This window comes from Falco punctatus, assembly GCF_963210335.1.
Source record: "Falco punctatus genome assembly, chromosome: 9".
Classification (NCBI taxonomy): Eukaryota; Metazoa; Chordata; class Aves; order Falconiformes; family Falconidae; genus Falco; species Falco punctatus.
The window spans coordinates 34917453-34942047 of record NC_137589.1 but is presented as its reverse complement, the minus strand read 5'-3'; the positions used below and the strand labels follow the sequence as shown (position 1 = coordinate 34942047).

The 24595-nt window shown below is 36.5% G+C and overlaps 1 protein-coding gene across 2 annotated transcripts in view; it reads left to right on the top strand.

Annotated features, from left to right (window-relative positions):
• Window positions 1-24595, top strand: part of NRAP (nebulin related anchoring protein) — a 58598-nt gene that overhangs the window by 11155 nt on the left and 22848 nt on the right. For both annotated transcript variants that reach the window (XM_080403282.1, XM_080403281.1), the window contains exons 6-23: window positions 504-611; window positions 1439-1543; window positions 2106-2213; window positions 3753-3857; window positions 6603-6707; window positions 8584-8700; window positions 10456-10560; window positions 11504-11615; window positions 12326-12426; window positions 14813-14911; window positions 15422-15526; window positions 17051-17158; window positions 17976-18077; window positions 18572-18769; window positions 18998-19102; window positions 21383-21481; window positions 23537-23641; window positions 24118-24225. In XM_080403282.1, the coding sequence (XP_080259408.1) occupies window positions 504-611; window positions 1439-1543; window positions 2106-2213; window positions 3753-3857; window positions 6603-6707; window positions 8584-8700; window positions 10456-10560; window positions 11504-11615; window positions 12326-12426; window positions 14813-14911; window positions 15422-15526; window positions 17051-17158; window positions 17976-18077; window positions 18572-18769; window positions 18998-19102; window positions 21383-21481; window positions 23537-23641; window positions 24118-24225 (1995 nt within the window). The remainder of the gene's footprint in view (window positions 1-503; window positions 612-1438; window positions 1544-2105; window positions 2214-3752; window positions 3858-6602; window positions 6708-8583; window positions 8701-10455; window positions 10561-11503; window positions 11616-12325; window positions 12427-14812; window positions 14912-15421; window positions 15527-17050; window positions 17159-17975; window positions 18078-18571; window positions 18770-18997; window positions 19103-21382; window positions 21482-23536; window positions 23642-24117; window positions 24226-24595) is intronic.

Below are 24595 nucleotides of genomic sequence, written 5' to 3'. Positions count from 1 at the left end.
ACAGAATGGTGCTATTGCCCATCCCAGAAGTCATACATTTATATGTTTATAATTGTATTCAAGTACTTCAGGTACTTCAAGTACTGACCAATGATATCTGAGGTGACTTGATATAGCAGGCAGTGCTGTTTACCTCAGTAGAGCAGAACTCATGATGGAAAACAGGTCTCATTTTCCATACAGTAGACCTTTCAGTGATTATATTTCCATGACTGATGAAAATAACTTCTGAATTATGATGGATTGTCTATGCCCATACAATGGGTTAGTGACTCTGTCAACATAGCCAATTAACAGTGGATAATTGATGTGAATGGGGAATGTTTTCTGTTGTATGTAGGGAATATTTCTACCTAACAAACTTATAAGGTAGAAGTCCTTTAATGTGTTTACTTTTAAATGAAGTGATACGTATCTGTAGGAAGCAGGCATTGAAAGAGTAATCACATTAAACTACAGTGGGTTCTTCTGTAACAAGAAAACACAAAATATTCATTTTCTAGTTCCAATTTACAGAAGAATATGAGCCGCGGAGGGGCAAAGGCAGCTTTCCTGCTATGATCACTCCAGGTTATCAGGTTGCTAAAAGAGCCACCCAACTAAGCAGTAATGTAAGTCACAGTTTTTTACTAAAGAAATGTATGCTAGACTTCTGAATTTGGAGAATCCTGGGTTTAGGTCATTCACTTTAGACAGTAGGTTCTATGATGAAGATTTGTTGTACTGTTAATTCTGCAAAGTGAGAAAACTTTAACATGATGCAGGGAACAGGGTTAACAAACTACTTGGCTTGGGAAGACAATCATGTAAGATAAATGACAATATAGATATTTCCTGAAAGATGTAGCAACTTTTGGTGTAACTTATCACAACCTAAAAAAGATTGTGAATGACTCTAAAGTGCTTATTTAATTAATTATCTTTATCTTCCCTTCATGGCTTTATTAATCTATTTATTTACATCTGACATTTTTTGCTTTCTTTACTATTTGAAGTTAAATACCTGTAATATTGACTTTAATTTATATACAAGCTACTTTATGCACAGAAAAATGCTTATTTATAAAAGCAACAATTCAACTGAGAAAGTAAAGTAAAAATAAGCCCCGTAAAAATTAAAGCATTGCATTGTTTTCTGTACACAGTCTGCATTGTCGGTGAAGTATAATCTTAGTTAGGCTATTAATGACCATTTTCATGATATTTTGATCAAATGTATGGCTCACATAAATCTATTATCATTTGAAAATTTGATTATCTAGGTGCATTTCTGTCTGTTTCTGGCATTCACTTTAAAGAAATTAGGCCTTAAATATACTGATAGCTTGACTGTACAGTGGGGAGTGTCTTGACTGCTGTTGCTCATTTTCTCTTGAAGCCTTGTGATAGAAAATACTGCTTATTGTTTGTAATACGTATTTCATGTTTTCTCTGTCAGGTAGAATATAAGCGGGGACATGAAGAAAGAGTTTCGAAGTTCACCTCTGTTGTAGACACTCCAGATATACTTCATGCAAAGGTTGGAGGACAGCTTTCAAGTCATGTAAGTGAAATAAAATAAGTTGACCTGTTTTGACTCTACAGGTGGCTCTTAGGACATTTATAAATCACCTAAAATTATGAACTTAAAAGAAAAAAAATAATATTTTAAGGGAAAACTCAGTTTACCATTAAGTATTTAATACTTCCAGTTATAAAGGACCATATTAAGTTCTAGGCCATTTTAGGGACTAGCTGGCTGGCAGAACTGAAGGCAGAAAACTGATCTGTTCTATACCCAGCAACTGAGTGCCATGCAGAGTAAAGAAGGAAGCTGCCTGACTCTAACATAAATCAAATGGGCATCTTGCAGACAACTTTGGTATATTTTCTTTAAACAGCTGTGATCCATCCTATACCATGAATGAGACACAGAGGTCCTGCAGAAGTTATGCAGTCATGTAGTTAAACACTACATTGTAAAGATTCAGATTTCATGGTTCATCTTCCTTTAGGCAGGTGACAGCCTTCGGATGCCTGACTTTGCAACTCTAAGAACTGATTATGTGTGCAATCAAGATACATTTGGTCTAATTGCTCCTGAACTGTCTTGATTTTTTTTACAGTTGAAATACACAGAAGACTTTGAAGAACAGAAAGGGAAAGGCAGCTTTCCTGCTATGATCACTCCAGCTTATGAAATAGCCAAGAGAGCGAATGAATTAGCCAGTGATGTAAGTGTCCAAAGCAAAGTTTCTTTTGGGGAAGAAAAGACAAACACGTCACACAAATTTTGGATTAAAATGTTTACTGACAGAAATTCCATTAACATCGTGGACTTAAATTAGCAGTGCATTTCATGCACAGATTTTTAAGAGATTGTCTTTTGCAGGAATGAATTTGAGTTTTATGCACAAAGAGAAAATTAGGTATTTTATTTGTGAATCAACACTCTAGATTTTTGTAGGCAAAAGTGTCACCTTTACCTCTGTTGCATACAAGTATGAAGGAAGACAATAAGGAGTCAGCAGGAGGTCTTTGATTTCATTCTGCCCAACTCAGTATGAGTTAGAGGGGCTGAAGCGTAGCTCTGATTTACACAGCAACAATATCTCTGGATAACCTTGTACCAGGGGAGGGCTGTGTTTGTAGAGCTCTCTTTGCCATGACTTTACATGTTCCCAGTTGATCCTTACAGTTCATTCTCCTATTCCTTCTTTTATGGTCTTGCAGGATGAGGCTTTTGTGAATGCAAGAAACTAGCTTCCTGAATAGCAATTATATATATATTAAGTATATACACACACACATATACACGCACAGACACGTGCATATATTTGACATAGGTATAGGTTTATAAAATACAGCTTTCTATTCCACTAATTTTGCTGTCCTACTCTTGGGCTTTTTTTTAACTCCTTGATGAACTAATCTTTACTGGCTTTCTTTTCCTCTCCAAACATAACAAAACCACAAATCCCTCTGTATTCTTTAAAAAGCATTGTAAAAGGACATTAGTATTGCCTCAAAATGTACAGTTAATTGTGTTTTGCCATTGGAGACTGAAAGGAAAGCTCTTATTGTTGGAGAAGATAACATGTGCTGTACTCAATAGAAGTGAATTTAAAATGTTATTAAGAGTCACTGAGGAAAATAAGACGCAATCTGTAATTTTGAAGGCAAAAGCAACCGACTCTAAAATATTTACATGTTTTTGTTTGCCTTTGATCTGTGGAAAACCCTTCATTTGTGTCAGCAAACACATGGTGATTAAAGGGCAGTGCCAGGTTACAGGCATTATTTTGACCAGCAAAGGTAGTGCAAAACTTGGTCTAAACTTGAAGTTTGGCTGCCTAAATCTTTCTGAAATGAGCCCATTTATTAATGGTGTTCAGATGACCCTGTGGTAAAAAACATGCTCTGTGGTAACCATGAATTTACATTACAATCGGTTCTACTTTTTAACTTGCTAGAGCATCAGGGATTAGCCACTGAAAAACAGGTGGTGCTAAAACCACTGAACTAATGGTCTAGGTTGAAATGGCAAGTCCCATGTTCCTACTGCATTATTCAAAAATACACCACTACTTTTATTATATCTTCAGGTGGCATATTTGACTTCTGTAGATTGGTGGCAATGGGAATTTTGACAATCTTTTGACAATCCTTTATTGTCAACATGTTCATGTCATTGATTATTATTTATTATGCAGCATCTGTGTACCAGACAAAACTCATATGGATTATTCTTTCCTTTTCGTTTTTCCTGTTAGGTAAAGTATCATCAAAGATATGAAAAAGAGATCAAGGGAAAAGCCAGCCATACAGCTGGAACAGATGCTACTTTTGCAAGAGAAAATGTAGATCAGTATGGCCAGGTATGTAACATCTGAGAGATATCCATGCTGGTGTTGATCATTGCTATGGCTGATTGCTCAGGACTTTAGAAACTACAGTAAGATCTATTTTCACTTTTCTTTCTTGTACAAGAAAGTAAGGTCTCAAAGGAAAAGATGGTGTGCAACAGCACCATGCTTTGAATGTGTAATATACTTAAAATACTTCACTTAAAAGGTGAGACTACAAGGTGTATGCACTGTCATTGCACGATCCTTACAGTAGGGACATTCCAGAAGGTAAGCATTACCTTGGTAAATTTTATCTGTGTGCATGTGTGCACTATACATATCTATTGTGGGGGTGTTATGTATCACACTGAAAAGTGTTTACTTGTGGAAACTTTCTCATTCCATGAGAAAGAAAATGTAAATTCACTCAGGAGAAAAGGTGCAAGGGCTGTGAAATGGTAGAAAATTAGTAGTTAGGCACCTTTTCCCTGCCAGTATTTTTAGAAATCTTAGAAGCTTTTCAGCTTTAAATATGTGTGAGTAGCACTGAAGATCGTACATGATTTCTTGGATTTGAGCTCTTCTACAAAAGTGGTATTGTAATCTTGACAAGTTGTAGTTCTGTATTTATGGAACCAAATAAGCTATAGTTCAGTTTCGGTCTGTGGCATTCATTTTGCTTTTGTTTCATTTTTAAGGGAATGCAGTTATTTTTGTGGTCTCCCAAAATGCATCCAAAGTTCTGTTACAATTAAGTTAGGGAAACAGTACAGCTGAATAGAACTGAATACAGCTAAAGGCAATTTGAAAGGAACTGAATAGTGGTTTTGTATAAACAAAACTATATGGTTAGTCTCAGGTTTGTCATCCTACCTCCTCATGAGACCCATGTACTTTGGAGAAATGAAGGAACAGGCAATATATTGTCCTAAGACATTTGGGATTTTACATTTCTTCACTTCTTCTGTCCAACCCAACATCATCAAAGTGTGAAAAGCAAACCATCATTTAAGAATGTGAGTTTAGAATATGTAGGAATGAAGCCTTCACTTAGTTTCTAGTTTTTGAACTACTGCAAGTTTTAGTAAGAATAAGCAAATAAAATGAATTTGAAAAAGCATTAACTGTATTTTCAAGCATTAAAATGCTTCTATCTTTAGAACTAATTTATTTTTTTTTTCTTCGAAAGTATCTTTGAAACTTCAGTCATAGACTTCAAATCTAATTTGAGTTTTAATATTTGTAGATTGGATTTTGATATTTTTATTCAAATAAAATAGAGTCACTGAAATAAATGGATCTTTCTGAGTGAAAGATGGTTAAAGAGATTAGATTTCTCACTGTTGAGATCATGGAGGTACATCATACAAATATATATATAACATGAGACAATTTAAGTTAATCTTACTGTAAAATTCCTGTGTTGTTCATGTTTTGAACATGAACACCTGTTTTGTTCATGTTTAAAAAATCTTAGAAATGGCTAAATTAATTATCTGGAACTTTGAAAATACTGTTTTGTAATATGAGAAATATTAGAAATTATATAAAAATGTATTTGAGAATGTTAGAAGAAAAAGAAAATGGCAAGTTAGTCTGAAGAATTCAGGCTCAGGAACAGTATTTTAAGAAACTAACTCAGCTTATTAGTCAAGGATATTTTTTATTTTCTATGCCTGTTTATAGAATAATTTAGATGCAATAGCTATAATTACATTATATTGTTCACAGAATTATATGACCTATCTTATGATATGACATTGTTGGTGCACAAAATGACCTGCAGTGGATTGTTTTGCATTGAGAAGTCACAAAAGAAATATCCCAGATATTTATAGTCCTTTCTATTTGTGTTCTTCATGACATTATTGACATGCCACATGTTCTTTTTTTCACTTAAACTGACTCTTAACTACAAAGATTTACGAAATATTACAAAGACACATTACACTATATCTTACTTGTTTGTATGCTTACTATATTGTCCCCAGATCTTGCCACAGAAAGCTTTGGGATGATCATTGTGCATTACCATTTAAAAAAAACTCCAGTATTTTGTTATTAAATTATCAAAATGCTTTTCATATTGTCAAAAATTTACACCTAAACTTATCTATAGGTAGATTTAAGAGTATTAATTCCACAACAATTGTTTTTTAAATCAAGCAAATGGAATTTTGTGATTTTGTTCCCTAAGGAATTTAGTTCTTTATATGTTTCTACTTCATTAATGAACCCCTCTTCAAGATGTATCGCTGCACTAGAGAAATATTATTTTTGGTCAGTTATGATGTGAGAAGTGGCCATGGAGAGATCAAGATATTTCTGTCACATCACAGAGGAAGGGTGACCTTATGCGACACTTGGAAAGTTTAAGCAAATCTCCTGGCTGCCCAAATCATTAGATATTTTTATAGCTTTCCAGGGAAACATCTATTGACAAAGACAGGGGCTAGCAGGTATCATCTCTGTAATAACTGAGGTGAGATTAGAAGGATGTATATCATTGTATACTTGAATTCTGTCTTGACCACAACTAATTGCTACCTACATTTCTTTTGCAATGCAACATAAGTAGTTTTACAGGCACAGTTGATGTAATGGGTGATTTTATTCTTACAGTTTTATCATTTTATTCTCTTTTTCATAAAAAAAAAACCACCAAAATGAAGCAATGAAATTTCCTACTAATAAGGACTAATAAGGGGCTTTGTGAAATCACCCATGGTCCCACCTGCTCATGTATGATGAGTAAACACTCTGAATTTTCTTCAGGATTATATGAATGAGTATGAAGAACACAGAGGGAAAGGAAGCTTTCCTGCTATGATCACTCCAGCTTATCAAAATGCCAAGAAAGCAAATGAATTGGCAAGTGATGTAAGTATGAAACCTGAATCAATACAATTCATAAACAATTAAAAACAGCAGTTTGTCAGAGCAGTGCCTGGGAGGAGAATGCTAAAATTACACTTGGGAAGTAAACAACAATGACATTTCACTGCATTGCTGGGAACTGCATGGCTCAGGGGATTAATAATATCCATTAATAGGAAGGGACACAGCTCCAACTTGCATGAGGGAGGAGATGGATGTAGCAACTAATGGGGATCCCTACTGTTAGGTTAACCCTCCTGGCAAATCTGTACCTGTATTATTAATGAAACCTTCAACTGCCTTAATCATCCTGTGGACTACTGTGGTATTCCCAGTAGTGAATAAATGGAGGATGAATGAGCGGAACTGGTTTTGATATTTTGATCTATCATGCCTCTAGTGCAAAGCAAGTCATATGGAGGAAAAGCAACTATGGAGTATGACACTGTCACTTCACAAGAGCTGATTTCTAGGCTGGGGTTTTTTAGTTTTGGGTGGTAAGCTAAAGAATTGGCAGAAAAAGTAGCAATGTGCAATTCTTGCATTCAGCTCATTGATTAAAGATCCCCAGTCCTATCTGAGGAGACCATTTCTCATAGTGACAAAGAAAGAGTCAGTCTGTATGTCACTACACTGTGGCTGCTGTGAAGGGTTCCTGTGAGTGACAGCCTTTGAACTGTGGACACCTGTCCCCCATGGGGCTACCTGAGTTGGTGAGCTCAGTCTGTTTTCTGGGGACCTGACAGATAGTTGAGTGTTTCAGTCTAGCCTGGACTAGACACTAGCAGTAAACTAGAGTGAAAGGATCAGTCATATTCTGTTACCTGAGTTTATGACTGAGAGAATAAAAAAACCCTGAAACCTTCTGTGACTAATCCCTATTTTGATGAAAAACTCAGTGATCCCTTGTTTAAACATGAAATATTTAACCTTTCCAGATAAAGATGGCAGTTTCATAGGTTTTCAAAATGCTAATAGTCAGTAGTTTCCTTTCTAATTTGTAATACCTGGAGCAAGAAGAAGGGTTGGTTCATAGCAGTAACGCTTGCACACCAGAGTACTTATCAAGCTGTTTCTTGTCTTTAAAGCCTGAGAAACTGTGTGCAGACTTGTAAAAAAAACCCCACCAAACCCAAACACTTTGCACTTCAGCATGTTTAAAACAGTTTGTTAATTTGTATATTATGAATCTGATTTTTGAAGCAATAACATAAGATGAAAAACGTAAGCATCTCCTTGTATGCAAAGAATACTGAAATATATTCCCAATAGGGTTTTCGCTGGACAAAGTTTGGTAAAAGGCCAATGTAAGTGTTATCTCTCTTCACCCATCCAATCCCAATTTAAGTCAATAACCTGATGTTGCAATTAAATTAACAGATCCCTTATTTCAGTCTTGGTTTGGTAGAGAAGTAATTTCCTTAAAAACATTTTAAGTGCAAAAAGACACAGCTTCTTTAAAAAGCTGGTTTCTACAAAAGAAAAAGTTCACAGAGCACTTGATAACTATACAAAATTCTCTGACTAGAAGTGTAAAATTACAGTACTGAGGCTTAACTTCAGTAACAGAACACACAAGCTCCAGCTAGTCACTAGCCAAGGATCCGCTAGCTATCTGTTCACGCTATGAACAACCAGTGCTGTTCAATCCAACAAAAAATGGATTAAAAAATGCTGTCTAGTGAAGTGGCTTGACAGGGATTGTTAGGCCTGTGATTTTATATGTGGTTTATTTCAGGAAGTAACAACTTACAGTGTTTCAACTTAGCAAGTTCAAAGCAAGAATAGGAAAAATCTTATCCTGACTCATGAAGCCAGTCTAAATAGCAATGGTGAAAAGGTAGACACCTATTTTATAATTTTGCCTACTTCTTTTCAGATAAAATACAAGAAAGATCTTTCCAAGATGAAAGGTGCAGCTCACTTTCACTCCCTAACGGCTGAAGACAACTTAGTCCTGAAACAAGCCCAAAGTGTTAACAAGCTTGTCAGTGAGGTAAGGGGTTGAACTGATCTGATAACAAGTTTCAGAGCAGCTCATACAAACATTTGTGACTGATGGGTAAGGACTACAAATACAAAAAGCTGTTTTTCTTATTACACATGGGCAATGATCTGTGTGTAGCACAGTAACTGGAGAGGAAGGTGCAAAAACAAATTTTCAGGTGCTGTTATCTGGCACTTCCAATGCTCTGTAAGAAAGTATGGGAAATTAACAACAGAGGAGGAATTCTGATTTGGCCACATGAAGAATAGAAATCTAAAAAAAACCCCTGAATTGTGCTCTTAATGTGCTGTGAATTTATATTCATAAATGTTTTAGGATGACTTGGGTATGTACCTTAGAGTGTTTCAAAGAAGGTTCTACTGATAATTTAAAAAATAACACCAACAGAGCCAAAATTTGTACCATTCTGTTAGTGCAGGTTTCTGTTTTCTTCCATCATGTTAAAGACTGTGAGTTACTGATAATGCATTTCTTCTTCTGCTTGGCAAAGGAAGATTGCTAGGGAATTCTCAGTAGACTCTGAATTACTAATTTATTTATAGTGTCATATCAGCTATAAATCTATTAATAAATGTGAGTTTCTAGAGCTTCCCCATGGCAGTTTAAAAACTTGCACTCTTGAGATGTCAAAGTATAAAAGCTTCAATAATGAAAACTCCTGGAAGCAGGACTGGAAGGGGCCTCCTGGGCCAACGATTCCTGGATCGCGTTGTTCCAGCACAATATCATATAATCCTCTTCTTCTAATTTCTATCCTACATTTACTCCTGTCCACTTTATTACTATTGTGGTTTGTTGTAACATTGTCCTTTAGTTTAAAAGATTCTTCTCCCTGCATGATTACCTTTCTGAGATGTTTACAAACACATATAATTTTCTTCTCTCTACCTTCTTTTCCTAGACTAAGCAAGCCAAATTCTTCTCATCTCTCACAGTCTTTCACTGCAGCTCTTACAGGCTGAGTGCATGTTCCTTAAAAAGGAATGACTGTAAGAGAACATAATTTGTTGTTGAGTTCTTGCTGGAACCTGGTGTATGGTATGTGCACTGCCCAGTGCCTACTCAAAAGTCTCCTCTTCCTCCTGCCTGGAGCTGCATTTGCCTTTTTCATGGCTGTGTTACATTGGCATCTTGCCATCTTTCTGTGGTCAGCCTACATATGAAGAGTTTTCTCTTTCTTAGCCTTTCCAGGTGATGAGCTCTTGCAGCTGAAATTTGCATGACTACTCTCGACATATATTAACCTACATCACTAAATTTAGTCTCATTTCCATTGCCCCTTTAAATATCACCCTCAACATTCCTACTTCAGAGCAACAGTACTTAAAGAAAATATTACCAGCTCTGTATTTAAACTTTCGCTGAGTAATTCTGCTGGTGAGTGTCCCCTGTTCAATCCTTCTTGTTGAAAACCACTCATTGCTTTTTCTGTTTTCATTTGCTCCACACTCACCTGAAAATTCCTTTGTAGATCCTTGTTTTTCTTAATAATTTTCCTCATGACACTGTCTCATACACTTTGCTGAGGTCCAAATGAATGAAATTGATTGCATTTTTTTTGCCTATAAAACAAGAACTGAGCATATGAAAATCATCTTCATATTAACTGTCATCATAAGCCATTTGATGAAAGCCATATATCAAAATCTCTGAACAGTGAGTCTGGCTAATAAAAAGTGTGTGGAGGAACTTGACAGAGCAGGTTAAAGTTTAACCTTTCCCTTGTGCATTTTTGTCACTAAGGTGGAGTATAAGAAGGATCTTGGAAAGAACAGAGGCTACAGCATGAACTATTGTGATACCCCGCAATTCAAGAATGTGAGCAAGATCTCAAAATTCACCAGTGATGTAAGTTTTCAATACCTCATGTGTGGCTTGCTTAACCTGGTAGCTGCTAGAATTGCAAGACATCTCTGTGTGTGTTTCAGATAAGTGTGTGCTGGGAATTTGATTATAACTGATTTTAACCCATGTGTGTACAGCACCTATCCTAGTCTGTCCAGATGGATAACTGGGTCTTATTTTATATAGGATTATGAAAAGAACTATTATGATATATGAAGAGAATTTACTTACAATAAACTGCTAATCTGGCAAGTAGTTGTCAGTTGTTACTGTAATCTATCATAATTGTTACTTATTTCATTGTGTATGTCCATGTCCTGACTGGAAAGGTAGGCAGAATATACTTTACCACAGTTACTGTCAGTGAGGAACATGTTTACTGTGTGATAGTAAAATATTAATAATTATACTGCTTGTATCTCATGATACTGAAGTACAACTTTACTTTATACTGCTTGGTACCATTCTCTGAAATCCAGGAGGAGTTGAGCTTTTGCCATACAGATGAGTTGGTGGAGTGATTAATTTACCATGTTGTTGAATTCCCTGCTCTGGGCTTGGTGAAATCGGCACCAAAAGAGTCCAGTTTTGGTAGAGGAGTATTTGTTTGTTAATGTACAAATAATATTTCCCTGCAACTTCTTTCTAATACTTAGTTCTGATGAAATAATATGCAGCAACAGAATGCAGAGGTATGTCCTTTACGTGATGTTCAGGTGATCTGAAGAATATGTAAACGACACCTTGAAAATAGGAAACTCACAGAGGGGTTTAGTTTTTATTTTTTAAAATGTTATGGTTGTTATAAATTTCTGTAGTGGTGCAACACTAGTAGACCACAGCTGTAATATTTTGTCTCACTGCTGCAACATATGGAAACTCATAGAAAAATGAAATATATTTTCTCAGAGTTGTTTTTTTTTGGTTTTGTTTTTTTTTTGTACAGCTTAAATACAAAGAAACCTACCAGAATGAGATGAAAGGTCATTATGTAGGTATCGGCATGGACAAACGAATGCTACATGCCATGAAAGCCGGCAGCTTGGCAAGCAATGTAAGTCTTTTTTTAATCACGCTTGCATGGTTGTTGCTTTCTGGTCTTTAAGTTTTTTCCAGAATTAAATTGACTGATAGAAAACTTTAGATCATATTGTACTGGAGATCTGAAGGATAGATATGTTAAGAAGAGGGGAAATTCTGGAAAACCTTTTGTACTGATTTATAGCTCACTGTGTGGAAGAAGTTAAAATAAGCAAATTCAGTGATCTGGCAACATACTGAGCTCCTTCAGGTTTTTTTGACATCAGTAGGATGTTGAAGGTTGCTGTGCCACCACCACCAGGGTCAGACCTTTGCTGAAAAAAACCCAGTCTTTAATGAAGATTTCTGGATTCCAATTTAATTTACTGGGTTAGTCAAGAAGCTATTTTGTTACATACCATTCCTTCAAGTACATTATTTACAAATCTGTAAGAAGCTTGAGAACTAAGCAGAAAGATAAAAGAGATGTGTCATAGGTGGAAGTTAAGTTAATGCTCCCACTGTTGGCACTGGATTAATTGAGGAGCTGAAAAAGAATCAATTAGTGGCTAAACTATGCAAATAATTTCATTTTCTTTGTCACTCATGACATTGAACTTACTTTGTTTCCTGCATTTAATATTAATATTATTGTTTCTCCTTTCCTCTTGACTGATAATTATTCAAACAAATGACAGCTTAAAAAAAGAAAAAGAATGATTTTTTTTTCTCCCTGTGTTTCAGATAGCCTATAAATCTGATTACAAACATGACGGTGTTGACTACAATTACCCAGCTACTCTCACTCCTTCATATCAGACAACAAGGAAGTTGGTCCCTTTGAAAGATGTAAATATGTTTTGGTTTGGGTCTTTTTTTTCCTTAGGACTTGCATGGCTCATCATCTCTCTGTAGGAGAGTTTGTGATAGATTGCATGTGTCAAATGATGATTTAATCATGGGAGCAAGCAGCTAGTGGTGACAAAGTTAAAGCAAAATATTGCAGGGAGTCAAGAGGGCTCAGAGGAATAGAAAGTGCTGCCACCTCCTGTCGTTGGTTTCAGTTCAGCACATTGTGAGTGATGTGAAATGGCTGAGTTCTGCCTTATCCCTAGTCTGTGTTGCAAAATGTCTCACCATCCTGGGCAGCTTCCACAGCAACATCAAGCACAGAAAGGGCAGGGAGACTTACATAGGCTTTTCATCCTTTGTGAAATCCCTGAAGAGAGGTGTTCCCCTTTGAAGGGGAACAAATTGGTCACATAACCTTCCTTGTGCTTGTGGTCCGTGTGAGAGAAGTGCCCTCTGTGCTTGGGGTTGAGTTACTTACGGAACGTGAAGAAATTTGTGTACTGCTGTGGTTATGTGTGCTCTATACATAAATGGAGGACGTCAGACTGTAGAAGATACCATACTCTCACCTCTCACAAGCATTGAAGGCTTGATTGGTCTCATCTACCATGGGGAACTTACCCTGTCCCTTAGATAGGAGCACAGTCACCAGGCATCACTTACAAAATCAGCAGGAAGAGAGCAGCACCTCTGCAGGGCATTTCTAACTCCGTAAGACATATACAACCTGTCTTTCCATTGAAATTGCAAAAAAACAGGGGCGAGATGCCTTAAAGAGGCCATTAACATATGAGATTTATCTGGGCCTGAATACCTTTTCCAAGAAAAAGATGGTACCATAGTGGGGTAGAATTTAGAACCCTGATGTTTTTGTGGAAGTGCTTGATACACTTCAAATGTAAGACGCACTATTGCTTCTTCAGCAGTAATGTCAGCTTTGTCTTTGAAAAAGCTTTAAGAAATGAAGACAAGTGTTTGATTGCTTAGTGCGGAGAGCACTTTATCCTGAAAGAGTTCTAAGTAAGCATGAATTCATGTCAAAAATGCACAAATTAATTCTACTCACTCTAAACATTTCAGCACTACAGTTCATAGTCAGCATCTGGGTTTGGAGAACATTAAATGCGTTGGCCACAGAGACTCAGTTGCATTAGTCATGATCATCATTTAGTAGCTTGAAACAGTCCCAGGACTCATCGTGTTCACTGATAACCAACATGTTTACTCTGAACTCTTTAAGAATACAACTCTCACACACTAAGGAATCACAAGTAGCCGTAAATACAGAGTTTCAGTTAAAAAGAAATATCCCTTTGGTGGAATTAAAATTCTTTCTGTCTCTATAAAGAAGCAAATGAACTATTTTAAATACCTTGATCACTTTGGACCTGTGAGAGCCTTTTTTCCTAGGTTTTGTCATTATGGCAGAAAGAACAAGTTTATGTGAGGATACCTGAGATGATAAGGTTCGCGTTAAAATAGTTCAATAACTCAAAGCCACTAGAAATATATTCCACTTTGCTGGAAAAAAATGTTCTTAAGAGACTAGTTTTAAGCAATGTCATTTGCAGTGTTTACAAGGTGGTGATTAACTACAGTGAATATTAATTAAGGCCTACAGAGAATAATAACTGTGTCCTGCAGTGTAACACTGAGTCCTTTGGCAGCAACAGGTCTGATAGAATGCTTCACGATTTTTTTTTAATCTTGCATAATTTGGGGATTTAATATATGCATTTTATAGATCATTTTTGCTGCTACCATGCTAATGTGTTAGGAATTTAGTGGGCTGCAATCCTATCAACAATTGACATTAAAATGACTTTGTTTTGTACCATAAATATATATTTTTATTTTTTCATCATCCACACAAGCTCTTACCACACAGGGAGATTTCATGATTAATTATTACTTTAAGATTCAATAAAGACAAAGAGTAAGAGAGTTCATTTGCTCTGCACAGCATTACACTGGACAGACCTCTTAATAGACATTAACCATGTTCCTTTATAAAGATAAGCCTAATAAAGATAAAAACAGTCTAAGTGATGGTTAAGAACATCAGTTTTGTAGGAGTGCTTTGGGGAACCAGCTGAAACTGGATCTTTTTAAGAATTTGGGGTTTTGATGGAGAGGAGCTATAAATGAAGTCCATTTTCAAAGTAAAATAAAACCTATGACCTCAGACTACGAAATTTTCAGAGCATTAACTCATACGTCATCCAAGAGATCCTGGCATTTTTCCTTACCTCAATTTATTATGGTTTAAGTAATGATTTATCCAGAGTATTAGCTAACAAAGCTTAGTCTACTCTCTCTCTCATTTTCCAGTCTGAACATTTCTTCCTTTATGAAATCTTTTTAAATTTTTATTTTAAACTAGGTAAACTACAGGCAAAGCATAGACAAGCTGAAGTACAGCTCTGTTGCCAGCACTCCACAAATTGCTCAAGCCAAGATAAATGCGCAGCAGCTCAGTGATGTAAGTTCTGTCATCATTAGCCACCATTGTTTCTTAGAATTATGAGATAATTTTGCTTCATAGCATTTGTAGCACTGAAGTGTTTATATTCTTGATAGGTCATTTGCAGATTTACAACCAAAATAAGAACACAAATTGAATGAAATAACTTCAAAAAAAGTGGCAAGCATACCTGTAGATCTAGTATTTTCCTCCATTTTTAAGATTTGTATTTGTGTGCTTTGTTAGGGTTTTGTCTTCTGTGTGTTTATTAATGCATGTTTTTAATAATATATTTTCTACTTATAGATAATCAGTAACTATTCTATTTATAGAATAATAATTTTACTTTCTAGTACCTAAGTAGAAGTTATAAGTGTCTTATTGTCCTGTCAGCTGTACCTATGAGTGTATCTATAACATATGCCACTACTAGCCTGAAATTCAACAGCAGGCAATCAATGTAATGATCATATTTTTAGTGAATTTAAAATAACTGAATTTGTTGTTGACTTTTTCATTATATGGCAGCTGAACTACCGAGCCCAGTATGAGAAGACAAAAACAAATTACACTCTACCTCAGGATGTACCTCAGTTAGTCAAGGCAAAAGCCAATGCTGAGTTATACAGTGAGGTAAGCCACACAATGTGGAAATGCTGGTGTTCATGATGCTGTTAATAGACAGAAATTAATGTAAAGATGATGACAGTGTTTCTGGAAGCATTTAATATTTATCATCAGTCTTTACTAACCAGCATGAAATATGGTAAACAGAATAGATAGGGATACAATCTCAAGTATAGTGAAACCACTATGTTTTTTTCAAGACCTTTTCAGATAATTTGAAGTTGCTTAGTAAATCAGTGTTCACGTTACAAAATTAACTGCTTCTGAGGTGGTGTTTGTATGAAAACCCAACATTTTCACAGTTCTAATATTTCAAAGCTCACTGAAGTCAATGGAAAAATACACAGTGACTTTAGTGATCTTGAATCAAACTCACTTTTGCTGCCATTCATAATTCATGACAATACGTAGTGACTTACTTGGATACATGGGAGTTAAAATCAAGCACTTGCTGGAAAAGTGTAATTTCTATTTCATTTTTAAAGTATTTTTTCAGGCCTCCATCGTTATAGTTTTGGAGGAAAAAATGCCCAACGAGACAAATAAGTGGAAAACCAGAAAAAAATCTAGACTTATTAACTGATGTGACTGTTATTTTTGAACCAGTTTCATAATTTTTCATGATTGTGAGTTGGCATTACTGGAAGTTTTTCCTGGTATATTCATACCTTGTGTTCTACCCCTAAGTTTTATTTGAATTGCATGGGTAGAGTGTTGCAGAACCACAAAGTGGCTATAATAGGTTGGGATGCATGCTCACTAGTTACTAGTAAAATATAACCATACAAAAAAACAAATCCAGAAATAATGGCTTTCTGGATACTTCATTAGATGCATGCATAGTATGCATGAAGGCATACTTGTTCAGAATTGAAAAAGAGCTTAAACGACTAGTACTTTAACTCCACTTACTTTCAGAAGCTAAACATGTGATTTTCATGCATATTTTGGCTCAAGCAAATCTCCTGATTCTTCACTGAGCCTTGCTTCACACTTTGGGGTGGTCTCAGAGCACATGAGCTGGATTCCCTTTGAATGCAGCCAAACCGAAAGATGCTGTCCAGCATCTCACATGAAGAACTTCAGCTACAAATAAGTATTCAGTGTATGGGACCTGACTAGCTCTAGTATGGCAGGGAAGAAATCCTGAAATGAGTAGTGTGACGTCTGATTCTGAGCACCAGCTGTTCTGCCCTCTAGATCAGCTCCTGTTGATTGACACGATTTGCGTATGTAGACATAACCACAGGCACTTTTGAAGAAGTTCCTTCCCCCATGCCTGGTAAAAATTAAGAGCTATTGGTGCATGTTCTGGGATTTAAGGTGCCTGTAAACTCTTAGAATAAAATTCTTGGCTCAATCCTGGCCAATTAATTAGCTCAAAATTATAATGAACCGTACCTTAAGAAGGTTCCAGTTCATGGACTGAGCATATTTCTACTTCTGTTTTGCTCTTAGTCATTTTCATGTTTGTTTGAAGATCTTATGTGTTCATGTGTTAGTGACATGTTGATGTCTTTCCTTTCTCAGATTAAGTACAAAGAAGGCTGGGAGAAGAGTAAGGGCCAGGGCTTTGAAATGAAACTTGATTCTCTGCCTTTACTTGCTGCCAAAGCTTCAAGGGATCTTGCCAGTGATGTATGTTATATATAATTACCTAGGTATTATTATTTATATAAGTTGCTATAGCACAGGGAAATAAAGCTTAGCTCACTTCATCTGGATTTTTAAGTTGTGCATTTGGCTGTCCGAATTTCTCAATGGCTGATCAGTTGGAAACTCTCTCAGACTCTACTATGAAATGTCACTCTCTGAAAATTATTTTTTTAAATACAAGTGTACAGAAGGAAGCAAAATTTGCAAAATAACCCCATAGTAAAATTCAGCATTTTGAATTGTTTATAGCCTCAAAAATACTGTTATTATCCACTGCAAAGGGAATGCCTATTTCTTTAGTCTGCTTCTTTAACATAAACACGTCTCTAAAAAAATTTCCAAGCAAACTCTTTTTAAACAAATTATCTCATGATTCTTAACCTGTGGAGAGGCAGAAAAGGAAGAAACTCTTCCTGGAAACTGTTCTGCAATGATGGTGATTCTGAAATCCCACCTCATTAAGAAAACCAAATCTTGAGTTCCTTGCTTGATTTTTATTATTGATTTTCTTATCTTTTGCTTTAAGAACCAGATAATTTAGCTAATTGGAAGACTTTAAATTTATAAACATAGCTACCTTAAAGGAGTGAGCCTTGAAGTGTGAGGTTAAAGACAACATAAATGAGACCAATTTTTCACTTTGGGGATTTCTGAGAAAATCTGGGAAATCTGACATGACAAAATGAGAATCAGGCAAAGCCCTTCTAAATTTTGACCATCCAAATCACCAGTGAAAAACTTATTGCTTACATCTTGGGTAATTGGAAATGTTCTTTGACTTAAACATTTTTTTTCACAGATTAAATATAAAGAAGAATATGAAAAATCAAAAGGAAAAGCAATTGGAGCCAAAGATTCCAGACTTTTGCACTCTTTACAGGTGGCCAAGATGAGTAGTGAGGTAAATTATTTCTCTTGCTCAAAAGATGTTTTTCATAATTATGAATCTTTCAGCAACAATTTGTGATCTACCACTGTTACTGCTCTCACTATAAGAAATTCTTGGAAGTGTTTAACAAAAATTGGTTTCCTTTCTCCACCTGTTAATCTGCAATGTTTGCACTGTATTTTTGTTCTCATAGGGAATTTTGGGTTGATGGTGTCCTTGTTTTGGGGCAGGAAAATCACTTTCTATTAAAAACTCAATATAAACTCTTCTACATAAAACTTTGAAGCAGATAAAAGTATGTTTAAAATTAAGATGTACTGTAATAAAGATGTCTCTAGAGTCTGCAAAATTCATCCTGCCATCTTGCCATCCCTCATAGACCCTGATTTCTACATATGCTTTTTGCCTAACCTGCATAAGGACCCAAACAAGAGTGGAGATTTAAGATAGCTTTGGCTTTGCAACACACTGATACAGCCAACTATTTTCATCCCTTCTATTTCTAGATTGCCTACAAAAAAGATTTTGAGGAGAGTAAGACACATTTCCATCTGCCTATGGATATGATAAACCTGAGACATGCTAAGAAGGCCCAGGCACTTGCTAGTGACTTAGATTATAGAAAGAGACTCCATGAATACACAGTGGTTCCAGAAGACATGAAGATGAAATGGGCAAAGAAGGCCTATGGTCTCCAGAGTGATGTAAGTTGATGTATATCTTAACAGTTACAAGAAGTATAAGTGTTCATAGACATTTTCAGTTTGACATTAATTTGCATTTCATATGGACACTGATTTACATTACTTTTTAATGACAAGACTTTAAAAAAAGTCTTTGCAATGTCTTTGAAACTACAAGGGGTGCCCATGTTCACATACAAATATTGTACCTGTGTTCCCCATTCCAATAAATAGCATTTTCCCCTACAGCTTCGATACAGGGCAGATCTGATGTGGATGAAAGGAGCTGGGTGTATCACAGAAGGAAGTCTTAATATACGGCAAGCCAAAAAGGCAGGAGATTTGGTCAGTGAGGTAAGCAAAGTACTCAGGCTTCTGTCATTTATTCAAAGCTTTATGCAGACTTATTCCACTACATCATGTGCAATAGGTAAGGAATCCCTAATATGGAAAATCTAAGAAATAGAAGAACTGGTGCGCATAATTGAGTTATTCTACAGTTTAGACATCCTGGGTTAGGGGTTAAAAGTAATTTTTCCCTTTTTGTGGTTATTGTGTCAGGTTTGTGAAGCAAAAGTCCTCATAATTGTCCTTCCACCTCTTTTCATTCAGCTACCCATTTTGCAGATCGGCATTGAAAGGAATTAGCGTTTCCTATGGTACAGGCTACATGAAATGCATAGAGTTTAAGGAACAGTATTGAAAAAATAGGCATTTGTTAGCCATGTTTGGAAATTTCCTTGCTCTTTGGCCAATAAGGGTTGTGACTTTACTGGCAACTTTAGCTTGTGCTGCTTTTCCTTGCTTTACTTGATTAATTCATGGCTTTGCACTGCCATTAACCTTATGGAAGTACACTTCCTCAGCTGCTTAGCTATGGTTGAGTCATCTCACTAGTGCTAGGAAAACTAGAGGACAGATAGAAGAATAAATTAGGGGAAGTTTGACAAGAAGGATAAAATCCCACTTAGTGCTGGAGGAAGGAACAGAAGCCAGTTAGTTACTGGAGATCACACTCTGATACCTTGGGTCTCTGACATCCTCTCACTACTCCTGCAAGGGGAAAAAAATACATCTTAGAAACAAAAGAAGAGCAGCTACTCTTAGATCTGGTGTCTCACTAGGGATAGACTGACATCTGCTGCTGTGGTGTGCTGTAGTAATAATCACTTCCACAAATATTTAACCCATAATGATCTGCCTTTTCATTCCAGTGCTGTGTAAGGCCAAGAGATGGCTGACAGTCATTTAAACTGGAGACTAGTGGATATTATTTTAGAGAGCTCTATTGCCATACAGTGCCTGGCATTTTGTCATTTTGTTGCAGAATGTCACTACATTGTGTTGCATGCAATGTGACAAAACATGCTTTTTTTAATCCGCCTCCATTCCAGGTTCCTAAAATAAAGCAATGAGCACCTCTTTGAAGTGCTGCATGCTTTTTTAACTTCTATTTTGTGTTCCACTAGCAGAGACACAGCATAAACTGATATGTTCACCCATCAGTTCAAACAGAAGGATTTCTCGCCTGAAATGCCAGATAACGAAAAGATGCTTTCCTTCCTAGGTGGAATGCCCCACTTCATGGTTGAACTGTTAGAATAAGAATTCAACTAAAGTATACAAGAAGTATTTGCTTGGTGTCCCCTATCATATTATGGTCATGAAATAGGATGCTGCATTTCTTTATACTGTGTCAAAGATAAAAAGAGCTGCTTAGCCTTTTGCATCACTCATTTGAGAACAAGCTGAGGCAGAGATATTGATTCAAAACAGGGCTGATCCAAAGCCTGAAGAAGTCAATTAAAGTTTTTCATTCATTTTGGTGTATTTCAAATGCAAAACAAGAAGTAAGATGGAATAAAAGTAAGGACAGTCTTATTTAACAAACTAGAAACACTAGTGTCTATGCAAATTTGTCCATTCAAATAGGCTTTATATAAGTACTGGTACCAGAGGATGAATGAAGCATGATGTTTTTTCCCACATCCAAGACTTGAGCCTTGTGGAGGCCTCTCATAGCTGTTGCTCCCAGGAAGGCTTGACTGCAGTGTCTACACTGAGCTCTGCTTTGAAAAGATCTGGGAGATGGTGGGGAAAGTTTTGAATTTATGTTACTTTCAGGATACTGAAATTGCCTGCTCTAATTTAATTGATAATTTAAAAATAACTTAATTTAAATATCTTAGTAATATATGTTCAGTGATTTGAACATCACATGCATTTGCTTGAGAAGTCTCATGTAAGAAAATGAGATAGTAATATTGACCGTGTAGCTTATGAGCTCTCTTGTATCCTGAGTTAAGTCATACCCAGTTTGCGAAGGACACTCATCAGTTGGTGTGCAACCTAGATCTTGTAAGATATGTAGCTATTACATCTGGCACCAAAGAGTACCCATACTTGCAAAGTCAGCAACAATTCATTTACCATACTCTTGCACTGCCCTTGCCTCGAAAATACTATCACTGGGTAGTATTTGGAAGCTTATTTTGTTGATGCGTATACTAAAACTGTCTTGGGAATTTACATGGGACTTTTGGGTCTATTAGTCATGTACTTTTTGAGAATACTGTATTTACGGGAAAAGGTAGTTACTGAAACTTCTGTGTAACCTGCTTTAATTTGATGTAGAAAAAGTACAGACAGAAGGCTGATACTCTGAAGTTCACCAGTGTGGCTGACAGTTCTCAGATCAAGCATGCCAAGAAAAGCCAGGAACTGCAGAGTGATGTGAGTCCTTGACAGAATTTGTATCTTTCCCAGTAGCTTACTCATAATGTGGTCATTCCTGAGATATGTGGACTGGGCTGGTGGTGGAAGAGAACCCAATCCTGAAACCTCTCAATAGATGAAATTTCTTGGGATTTATTTCTAAGGGGTCTTATTTGTTTATTTGATTAATTCTCTCATTAATTGTCTGAACTAGAACAATAACCAAAATCAAACCCCAGTGGGAATGGAAATAGACATGTAAGGTTTCTCATAAATTACATCAGAGGCTGGCGGGGGAGTGGGAGGGTGCCTCTACAAGACAGTCTCGGTGACAAACGTCTGTGTGGTGCAGGCTGGATCCAAGTATGGCTGAAGTGTGTTCATGAAAGTATAACTGGGTGTTCCAGAGACATTAGTGTCATCTGCAAGAAAATTGGTTATCCATGAGGTAGTAAAAGTGAGGAAGGAAGTTGGAGGGAAAACACAGTATTCCCAGCTGATCCTCAAGTGGTGCTTCAAAGCGAGGTAGACATTACCACAGGACTGATATACATCCATCACAGGTTCTGTGTTTCTCTCCACTGAGGGCCCTGTCAGACTACTTAAAGCTACATCAGCCTTGTGAGACCACACACGTTATTCAGCTGTTGCTCTTAAAGTACTTTACTTACTTTACTAAAGTACTTCACTTTTTGATTCGATGATTTAGTAAAATGCTAAAATAGGCATATTTTCCCAAACTGGGTGCCTTCAGAATGCTCCCTATTCTTCTTTGGGGCTGGGCAACCCTGGCAGACAGATTAGGATAGCTTATAATTTAATAGAATAGAATAGACTATTTCAGTTGGAAGGGACCTACAAAGGTCATTCAGTTCCACTGCCCAACCACTTCAAGGCTGAGATGGTACCGCAGGATTCCTTGGCAGGACTTAGCTGACAGCAGCTCACTTTTAAGTTTCCAAAAGAAAGGGAACCTGTTGTTAAAATTGCTTAACAACTAAATTTGGAACAGTAGTTACTTGCCAAGCTTTTTTAAAATTACTTTTAATATGTTGTGCCTTGAAATGAAGATACTGTTAGCTTCTCAGTTGTTATGTGAATGAAGCATTATTGCTTCTTGATTGGTCTTTTCCAGGAAGCTACCATGTTTGCTTTTTTTTTGCTCCTCTGCTTCAGTAAAAACCTGGCATTTACTTGGATGAGTGTTGTGTGCTCACAGATGACACCATACTGAATCAGAGGAGAATGCTGGTCTCCTGACTCCTGTTACTTATTTCCTATGTACTGGACAGCGCTGCCTTTCTGTATTTGTGCTGAAGTCAGAATAGTAACCACGGATTTAGAGCTTTATAGTAGAGACATTTTTTTATCTTTTTCTGTGAGATGTAAGAAATGTAACATTTTGTGAAATGGAACATCTTTTCATTGCTTTTTAACATCTCCTCCAACAGCTTTATGGGCTTCTGAAACAGAGCAGTTCATTTCTCTGTTGATGTTGCCCTGGGATATAAAATGGAGACATTTGCTACTTGGATCATAAAAGGTCCTTGATATTTTCATTTAAAGTTGGAATGTTAGTCCTCACTGGAGTATTAGCAGTCAGCTAATTACATTTAAGTCACAAATTTTCTCTGCAGATTCAATTGCTTAGTGTTCTTAATTTCATGTCTAAAATTCACTGTTTCTGCATCCTATTAAAGACTTTCATTCCACCTAAAAAGTAGCTGTAGTTTAATATTGGATGTATTCTTGCATACATTTTGTACAGAGTATGAATTACTGACAGCTTTATAGCCAGTTAAGTAGGTAAATTTAGGAAAGAGAATTAAAGTATCCTGATAAGTATGGTGTTTCACTGTTTCCCTGAAATTTAACCATGAGTAATTTGGTCAACCTGACTCTGTGTCAGCTTCCAAATTCATATTTGGCAAAAAAAGTCATGATGCTAAAGACTGACTCACCAAGTAAATTACCCTAACAAATCCTTGAATATTTGGGGTGTTTTAATCAGTATTCCTTCAGTATTAAACCTGGACTACTGCTTGTTAACCATGCTTTACTTTCTATGTACAGGTTGCCTACAGGTCAGGAAAAGAGCAGTTTCTTCATCAGTACACCATCAGCAAAGATGATCCTGTCTTCATACTGGCCAAAGCAAATGCTGCCAATATCAGTGAGGTACTGTGTAAGACAGAGGTTTGGATTCCCTCACTCCTGTGAATAGTTACAGCTGCTGTTGAAATGTTTGTTCTGTGGGTAAAAGTTAAGTTCTTTCTCTGAGAAGTTCCAAATGTTTTAGATGTAAAAATGTTATAGCTAAATTTGATTACTTGCTCTTAATGAAACACTAGTCACATCTGTTGTTCTAAAGACTTGTTGCTTTTGGAGTTTGAAGCTGTGTATTTTCCACATAAGTAGATTTCCCAGATGAGTGGCACATTGACAGTTTCACTGGAACCAGTGAGATAATGGGGTTACGGTGCCCTCAGTTACAGTATGTAAGTGAAGACACCAGGATCTGATCCTTAGACAGATAGTTTCTGGGCATGGAGTGTATTCTGGTCTGATGTTACTTGAGAGCTTTCATTGTGACTATAGAACAAACAGAATATATTGATAGTAATAAAGAGGCTGTGGTATTTTCATCTCTTTAGAAACTCTACAAGAGTAGCTGGGAGAAGCAGAAGGAAAAAGGATTTGTGCTTCGTTTGGATGCTTTGTCATTCTTGACAGCTAAGGCAAAGAAGGATCTGGCAAGTGATGTGAGTATGGACTCTATGAGCTTCCTTATTCTTAGGACAGCTGACAGTCCAGGTTGCTACCAGGTGTTAGGGATATGTCACATATATCTCAGTGCCCTGAGCCACCCTCACTCAATTTGTGCTAAGGATTGGCATTCCATAATTAGTCAGAAAGTTTGCTCTGAGCAATTCAGAGTTTTTCCCCACATGCTGACTGTGTTTTCCTATTCTCATTTTGACCTGAGGGTGAATTTTAGAACTCAAAATGAAGTGAAAATCTCCTGTGAAACATCATAACTAAATACATCTGTGACTGGCCAGAAAATATGTGAAAGAACCTTCTGACCTCAGTGCTTAAAGAATGTTGGTTTTCCTAGAAAGAAACAAAAAG